This window comes from Gouania willdenowi, chromosome 8 (genome assembly GCF_900634775.1).
Source record: "Gouania willdenowi chromosome 8, fGouWil2.1, whole genome shotgun sequence".
NCBI lineage: Eukaryota > Metazoa > Chordata > Actinopteri > Blenniiformes > Gobiesocidae > Gouania > Gouania willdenowi.
This window is the reverse complement of record NC_041051.1, coordinates 33,410,997-33,419,605: the sequence shown is the minus strand read 5'-3', so window position 1 is coordinate 33,419,605 and position 8,609 is coordinate 33,410,997. Positions and strand designations below refer to the sequence as shown.

At 40.8% G+C, this 8,609-nt stretch overlaps 2 protein-coding genes across 3 annotated transcripts in view; one reads left to right on the top strand and one right to left on the bottom strand.

Annotated features, from left to right (window-relative positions):
* The first annotated feature begins 60 nt into the window (after positions 1–60).
* LOC114467944 (UPF0764 protein C16orf89 homolog) overlaps positions 61–8,609 on the top strand; it is a 9,498-nt gene continuing 949 nt past the window's right edge. Inside the window, exons 1-8 of one of the 2 annotated variants that reach the window (XM_028454485.1) lie at positions 61–290; positions 970–1,122; positions 1,199–1,349; positions 1,932–2,049; positions 3,117–3,279; positions 3,408–3,512; positions 4,558–4,647; positions 7,211–7,320. In XM_028454485.1, coding sequence (XP_028310286.1) covers positions 113–290; positions 970–1,122; positions 1,199–1,349; positions 1,932–2,049; positions 3,117–3,279; positions 3,408–3,512; positions 4,558–4,647; positions 7,211–7,314 — 1,062 coding nt within the window. In that variant the 5' untranslated portion in view covers positions 61–112 and the 3' untranslated portion in view covers positions 7,315–7,320. Of the gene's footprint in view, positions 291–969; positions 1,123–1,198; positions 1,350–1,931; positions 2,050–3,116; positions 3,280–3,407; positions 3,513–4,557; positions 4,648–7,210; positions 8,323–8,609 lie in introns of those variants that run through there. The other variant, XM_028454484.1, reaches the window with a different exon arrangement.
* The window catches only part of LOC114467937 (tetratricopeptide repeat protein 30A-like), a 15,460-nt gene continuing 15,146 nt past the window's right edge, over positions 8,296–8,609 (bottom strand). Inside the window, exon 19 of the mRNA XM_028454476.1 lies at positions 8,296–8,569. Coding sequence (XP_028310277.1) covers positions 8,433–8,569 — 137 coding nt within the window. The 3' untranslated portion in view covers positions 8,296–8,432. The remainder of the gene's footprint in view (positions 8,570–8,609) is intronic.

Below are 8,609 nucleotides of genomic sequence, written 5' to 3'. Positions count from 1 at the left end.
TCTTGAAGAAAACTTTTGTTTTTGCCCAAATTTGGACGTGACGGTGGCTGACGTCACGGCCCCGCCCCTCTGCGGTACTCGAGCCTCCGGTCAGGCTCCGACTCTCGGACCGATGATGCGGGTGCTCGTGCAGCTCGTGCAGCTCGTGCTGCTGCTGAACGCGGTGTGCGGCTCGCGAGCGGAAGTGATCGACGACCTGCTGGGCAGTCTGTCTCGTGGGGTCACCTTCCTGGAGCAGCAGCACGCGCACATCAACCTAGACGGGGCGGTCGGTTACGTCATGCTGCAGGGTAGGCGCGTGCGCGAGCCCAACATCTGCATGCTGCGAGCTTTTATTTTGGAAAGAAACACAAACAACAACAAAACATAAAAGACCCAAAAAAGAGATTTATTTACTTATATTATTACTATTACTACTGTTATTACTGTTACTACTATTATTATTACTATTATTACTATTACTACTGTTATTATTATTACTATTACTACGACTATTATTACTATTACTACTGTTATTATTACTATTACTACGACTATTATTACTATTACTGTTATTATTACTACTATTATTATTACTATTACTACAACTATTATTACTATTACTACTGTTATTATTACTATTATTATTATTATGATCTAAAAATCTACTAAATAATCTATAAATCAGGCTGAATGTTTCACTCCAATAGAAAACAATGGGATGTTTACAGGCAGTGGGGCCGTGTGACATCATCAATCATGTGATTTAAAGATGGAGGAACACAGGCTCTAAAACTGTAAAGTAGTCCTATTTATAAAAGATAATTAAATGAATATGGTTCATAATAATGTGTTTTATTAGACATAGATCTACTAATAAGGACATTTAGAAGGTTTTAGGACATATTAGTAGAAACAGTGGAGGATGACTTTAAATGAGAGCAGGTGGAGCTGATGTTTGTGTAAATCCTCTGTTGTTGTTTGTTAAAGCTGAGCTGAAGGAGGCCGTACGTACGTGGCCCCACTCTGACCCTCTCAGCTGGGCTCAGAGAACCTCCACCGTGGCTTTGCTCAGACGACTCGACCAAAGTCTGGAGAAAGCCATCGCAGCGCTGAAGGAGAACGACCCCAAATACTACAGAGGTCAGAACTTCTCCAGATGTTTAGCAGATGATGATCATCGTGATGATTTCAGCAGATGTTTGTTTTTCTCCTGCAGAGTTTGAGCCTCTGCTCTCCTGGAGCTTCTGGCTGATCCCTCAGCGGTGGGGTCCCACAGACCCCAGCCTGGTTTATTCCTCCACCCTCAGCTCAGAGTGCTATGACGAGCAGCTCAGCGACAAATGTCTGACACTGCTGTTAGGAACCTGGTACCAACTCTACGTCTTAATGCAGGGGTTCTCAAACTAGGGGTCAGGACCCCATTTGGGGTCACGAGACACTGGGAGGGGGTCCCCAGATGTCTTCAAGAAACGAAGAATATTTTTTGAACAATTTTAACCCATTTTTGCTTATTTTTACCATTTTTCTGCAGCTACACCAAACTCACCATATTTTAACCTATTTTCATCACTTTTTCTTGCCATATTTTTGCTCCTTTTAATGCATTTTTGCAACATTTCTCCCATTTCTGCCACTTCATCACATTTCAATGACTTTTCTACACATGTTCAGCACTTATAAACCCTTTCCACCACTTTTACACCTAATGTCACATATATTGACCCATTATTGTCTTTTAACCTCTTTTCACCATTTTTCATGATTATTTTTGCTTATTTAACCACATTCACCATTTTTCATGCCCATTATTTGCCAGTTTAAACTAATTGTTCCAATATTGACACTTTGAACCATTTTTACCACTTTTTCTGTCTGTTTTTATCCACTTTAATTTACAACTTTTAACCAATTTCTGTGGTTTTTAAAATCACATTTCACCACCTGTGCAGGAAGATGAACGGGACGCCGTGCATCGTCACCAAACCGTGTCGAGACACCATGACGCGCTTCGGCTGCCCTCATTACTCTCTGTCCCACCAGCTGCTTTACTTCATGATCGGAAATATGGTGAGAGCACTACGCAAAGTGTACGAAATATGGTGAGAGCACTACGCAAAGTGTACGAAATATGGTGAGAGCACCGCGCAAAGTGTACGAAATATGGTGAGAGCACCGCAAAAAGTGTACGAAATATGGTGAGAGCACCGCAAAAAGTGTACGAAATATGGTGAGAGCACCGCAAAAAGTGTACGAAATATGGTGAGAGCACCGCAAAAAGTGTACGAAATATGGTGAGAGCACCGCAAAAAGTGTACGAAATATGGTGAGAGCACCGCACAAAGTGTACGAAACATGGTGAGAGCACTACGCAAAGTGTACGAAATATGGTGAGAGCACCGCAAAAAGTGTACGAAATATGGTGAGAGCACCGCAAAAAGTGTACGAAATATGGTGAGAGCACCGCGCAAAGTGTACGAAACATGGTGAGAGCACCGCGCAAAGTGTACGAAACATGGTGAGAGCACCGCGCAAAGTGTACGAAATATGGTGAGAGCACCGCGCAAAGTGTACGAAATATGGTGAGACATATAAATGACAATCAGCAGTAAAAAGTGTGAACAACAGGAAACATGTATTTATGAAGCACTTCTCATTTTCTGTAATTGTAGCGTAATAAAATAAACTATTTACATTAGAGGAGAAAATTAAGTGTTTGATAAAAGATCATAAGAAAAACAAAGTATGAAAAGAGAAAAAAACGTGTGATAGATCTATGTATGATAGATCTGTGTGTGATAGATCTATGTATGATAGATCTGTGTGTGATAGATCTGTGTGTGATAGATCCGTGTATGATAGATCTGTGTATGATAGATCTGTGTGTGATAGATCTGTGTGTGATAGATCCGTGTATGATAGATCTGTGTGTGATAGATCTGTGTGTGATAGATCTGTGTGTGATAGATCCGTGTGTGATAGATCCGTGTGTGATAGATCCGTGTGTGATAGATCCGTGTGTGATAGATCCGTGTGTGATAGATCCGTGTGTGATAGATCTGTGTGTGATAGATCTGTGTGTGATAGATCTGTGTGTGATAGATCTGTGTGTGATAGATCTGTGTGGATGCTTTCAGAACGGATGCTCTGAGATGCTAAAAGGCGACACCCGAGCGTCGCGGGTCAACATCAGTGAGCTCCACTACCAACAGATCTACTGCTCCAACATGATGAAAACCAACCAGGACGTCGTACGACACGGACTCAGCGAACAGACGCTCGACATCTTCATTGAGAACAGTGAGACTCCATCATTCATCACGCATGTCTTTCACAATAAGAGCCCCAGAACATTTTAAAATACCTCACATTTGTTCCAGAATTACAGATGTCTTGTGTGTTTCACCAACGTTTTCTTTGCTTTCCAGTCCTGATCTGTGGATTGGCTGGATTCTCCGACTTCTACAAATCTGATTGGCTGCAGCACATCCTCAGGCTGCAGGACGCAGAGGTCGGCTGCTTCGGGAGAGACCGTGAGTTACTTTTCATCTGATTTTTTACTTCTTTTCACATCTTTAGTCAAACTGAAGCACCTCATTCTTGTTGCTGCTACTGCAGAAATGAAACAGCGTGTGTGTGTGTGTCCTCAGACAGCATGTGTGTGTGTGTCCTCAGACAGCATGTGTGTGTGTGTGTCCTCAGACAGCACGTGTGTGTGTGTGTCCTCAGACAGCATGTGTGTGTGTGTGTCCTCAGACAGCACGTGTGTGTGTGTGTCCTCAGACAGCACGTGTGTGTGTGTGTCCTCAGACAGCGTGTGTGTGTGTGTCCTCAGACAGCATGTGTGTGTGTGTCCTCAGACAGCATGTGTGTGTGTCCTCAGACAGCGTGTGTGTGTGTGTCCTCAGACAGCATGTGTGTGTGTCCTCAGACAGCATGTGTGTGTGTGTGTCCTCAGACAGCATGTGTGTGTGTGTCCTCAGACAGCACGTGTGTGTGTGTGTCCTCAGACAGCGTGTGTGTGTGTGTCCTCAGACAGCATGTGTGTGTGTGTCCTCAGACAGCATGTGTGTGTGTGTCCTCAGACAGCACGTGTGTGTGTGTGTGTCCTCAGACAGCACGTGTGTGTGTGTGTCCTCAGACAGCGTGTGTGTGTCCTCAGACAGCATGTGTGTGTGTGTGTCCTCAGACAGCATGTGTGTCCTCAGACAGCATGTGTGTGTGTGTGTCCTCAGACAGCATGTGTGTGTGTGTGTCCTCAGACAGCGTGTGTGTGTGTGTCCTCAGACAGCATGTGTGTGTGTGTCCTCAGACAGCACGTGTGTGTGTGTGTCCTCAGACAGCACGTGTGTGTGTGTCCTCAGACAGCATGTGTGTGTGTGTGTCCTCAGACAGCACGTGTGTGTGTGTGTCCTCAGACAGCATGTGTGTGTGTGTGTGTGTGTCCTCAGACAGCGTGTGTGTGTGTCCTCAGACAGCATGTGTGTGTGTGTGTGTCCTCAGACAGCATGTGTGTGTGTGTCCTCAGACAGCATGTGTGTGTGTGTCCTCAGACAGCGTGTGTGTGTGTGTCCTCAGACAGCGTGGTGTCACAGATCATCGGAGACGAGCTGCTGGAGCAGCTTCAGCCTCACCACAGGGTGAAGAGGAGGGAGAAAATTCTTCCAGGTCGGTCACATTTCATCTAATCGTGTAGAAGGAAAACTTTAATTTTAACATCTGAACGTTAGGAACAAATCCTTAAAAAATGTACACAAAGATGCTAAAAACATAGACAATTAGAGAAAAATACAAAATAACAAGAAAACCCAGTTGACACACCTTAATTAAACTAAAATGACCTCAGAAAACCCATCAAACAGACAAAATTACACCAAAAACACACAAAAGTACAACAATACTTAAGCATAAACAAAAACAAATGAAAACAAAAACAATCACAAAATAACTCATAATACACACAAAAAGACACAAAAAGACAAAATTACTTAAAAAAACAAACATACACAACAATAGAAATATACACAATATCCACACAAAAAACCCCGTTATCTAATGCTGACATGAATGTTGATCATGTGACCTTTAGATTAGATACAGTCACATGTTTGTGGCCCCGCCCACTCTGATAAAAGTTGTCTTGACTGTAGAGCAGCAGCTTCAGATGAAGTAGGATTCAGACTAATACTGTGGTGCGACTTATAGTCTGCAGTTCTAGTGCAGTGTTTCTCTAATGGGGGTACGTGTACCCCTAGGGGTACACGATGGTACTACAGGGGGTCCTAGAGAGAGAGAGAGAGAAATTAACAAATAAAATATCAGTGTGAAATGAACAGAAATTATAAAAACTAGAAAAATAAATCTATTTAGGAGGCACTAAATCAGTGTTTTTCAACCTTGGGGTCGGGACCCAATGTGGGGTCATCTGGAGTTTAAACGGGGTCTCCTGAATTTTCAGAAAAATTAAAATAGATTTTAAAATTAAATTAAAACACAATTTTGAACTTTGTGAAATATAATATACTAGAACAACAGCGAAAAAGATGCATATAATAATATGAGGGGTTCAAATATGGACCTGCCTAAAGGATAAAATAAATAAAAAGCTCCTTAAAACATACATTAGTAAGTATAAGAAACAATTTTACCTCTGACAGCAATAATATGTAATATGTATATAACGGTATAAAATATATTAATACTTAATAAACACAATAAAAGGTTTTTGGTAATTTATATCTTGCCAATCTAAATTTAATTGATGAAATTTGTGTCATAGATATGAAATAGTTTAATATTAATATTATGTACATTCATGTGTATGTATGTATATATATTTGATGTGAATGTATAAACTTTATATATAAAACTTGTGCAGAATATATATTGAATGTATATTGTGAAAATAGTAATATAATTGTGTATAATTATTTTTGTGTGTGTGACATTGCTTTATTAATTTACACAATTGAGTGTTTGTTCTGTGTTGTTTTTTGAAGACTGCCAAAATAAAGCTCAAATTCAAATAAATCTAGTTCAACTAAAATGCAGTAAAACATTTTTTATCTGAGCTCAAACATGATCAAAACTAATTCTAGAAAAATAAATGTTTTTGGCGTCACCAGAAATTCATGTTAAAATTAAAGCTGCAAGCATCGTTGAACACGCCCTCGCAACCACACGCATGTCGGGACGTGGCACACGTAGAGGTGTGTTATCACAAACTTTCCTGCAATGTTGTGTGCAAATATAATGGCTATGATTCCCTTTTACCAGGAGGTGGCAGTATGACTACGAATGACAGTTGGGTTAAACGGTAACTCATTTTTTTTGGCATACAAATGAAAGGTGCTATAATTAATTAGCATCTACTTAGCTCTACAAACTCTTAATAACTTCCATAAGCGTAGCCAGGGCCGGCCTTCCCGACAGGCAACACAGGCGGCATCTCTTGTAGGGGCGCCAAAGTGCAACCCCCCAAATTTATTATTATTATTTTTAAATAATAATTTTATAAGGTATAACAAATGTGAAACACGTATAGACTTGAAAGAAAAAAAAACAACTTAATTTATTTTTATTCAATAATGGGGGCGGGGTCAAAGTCAAGGTCCTGAGCGTAGCACACCATCCAAGTGAACAGGCTACTAAGAAATATTTACATCTATAAAGATTCAACTTTATTTGTCAAGATTGTTGAATAACACAACCAAATAAATATGTATGTTTAAAATAAAAATATGAACGTGTGAAGTACGTTAACAGTGCTTTGTTGGATGGGAATCTCAGTCTGTCTGTGATGATGTCATCACTGTAGAGAGTGATGTCAGAAATTTGCAGAAGTTCCACAGTGATGATGTCATCAATTCCAGCTGGGAGCAAATACAATTTTCAAGGGGGCGCCATTGAGTCATTTTTCCATTCACATGTGCAATTCCCCCAAAATATCACTATTTTTTCCAGTCCTAATATGTTCACATTTTTATGAGTTATTGAACATGTTTAGGCCCTCTGAAATGTGATCACTTCACAGTAAATAAAATAATATTAAAAATGAGGTGCATTACAATAGGGTCCAACACACCGTTTGCTCGGGCCTTAATAAGGTCATGATCCAATTAAATACCGTTTCATTCCACTTCTTTACAAAACGAGGTTCTAGTGAATGAAGGGGAGCAGAGGGCAGATTCTGAATCCTAGAGCTAACGTTTCTCTCCCTGTGACATCACAGACGGCTGCTCCAGTCACATGACGGCGGTGGCAGTGGGCGCTCTGGGAGGATACCTCAACTCTTACCTGGCAGAGCAGGACATCACCAAGAGGCCTCTGAGCTGAGCTGCTGTACGCACACACACACACGCTAATGTAGCAAAGACTATGATGTCATGTAGAGTGTAACAATTAACACAATTACCTTCTCACTTCCTCCTATAAACATCATGGAGGACGTCCACTGAGTATTGACTAGTTTAGTGTAGAGTCTTTGTGTAGAGTACACACACAGTAGCACTGGACTGTGTGATGTTTTAAATCAACTGGTGACCATGTTATCTGGTGGCTTGTTCAGAACTCATTCATCCATCAGTGAATAGATTATATACCAGCATATTACACGTATACCATAAAGCAGACATAAGCAACGGGCGGCCTGGGGACCAAAATAACTCAAAATAACATAAAAACAAACAAAATTCCAACCAAAAATACACAGCATGACTCTAAAAACACACAAAACAACCGAAAAATATACAAAATACACAAATGTACAAAATAACTCCAAAAAACACTAAATGACGTAAAAATATATACAAAAAACACATCAAAATAACACCAACCTGTTAAAACGGACCACAAATGTACATAAGATGACCCAAAAAGATTTTTGAAAAATAAGACAAAATTGTTTTTTAAAAACACACACACACACACACACACACACACACACACGCTAAAAACATACTCACTCACACATGCTGACGTGAAACATTATTTTTGTACTTAAGTTCCACGTTGCATTTTGTTACTGGTTCATATCTCATATACATTTCTGCTACATTTTTAGGTTCTCATTATTACTTTCTGTGTTTGTTTACTGTTAATGATCATCTTTTGTCAATGAATAAAGGTTTTTAAGAAAATTTCCTCCGTATGTCGCCCCACCTGTCGTACCTCCATCCCCCACCAGGGGGCGCGCCCCACACTTTGAGAAGCACTGACTTAACCTGAGTGGAATAAACATCTGTTCTGGTCGTTTCTGTCCCATGTTGTGAGTCGTGGAGCTTTGCATTGTGGGTAAACAGATGGAAAACACTTGGATTTAATAAAAACACAGACTTTATTTGATATGAAGCGTTACTGTTTGTTTACAAACCTTTATTCTGACGGACCCTAAAGGCGTTTGTGTACGTGTGGGGATAAACTGTCCTTGTAGTCTGACAGACGTTATGTAACGGTCACTGGTTCCAACCAATCACGTGGTAGAACAGGGCCTTGAGGAGGCGGGCCTCGTACGTGACTGTGTTCTTCCCGGCGTGAAGACGACTCTCCTCCAAAGGCTGCTCGATGACGGCCGGCACGTCCTTCCCGTACTCTGTGGAGAAGATACTCTAGGATTAAACAAGTCATGATTA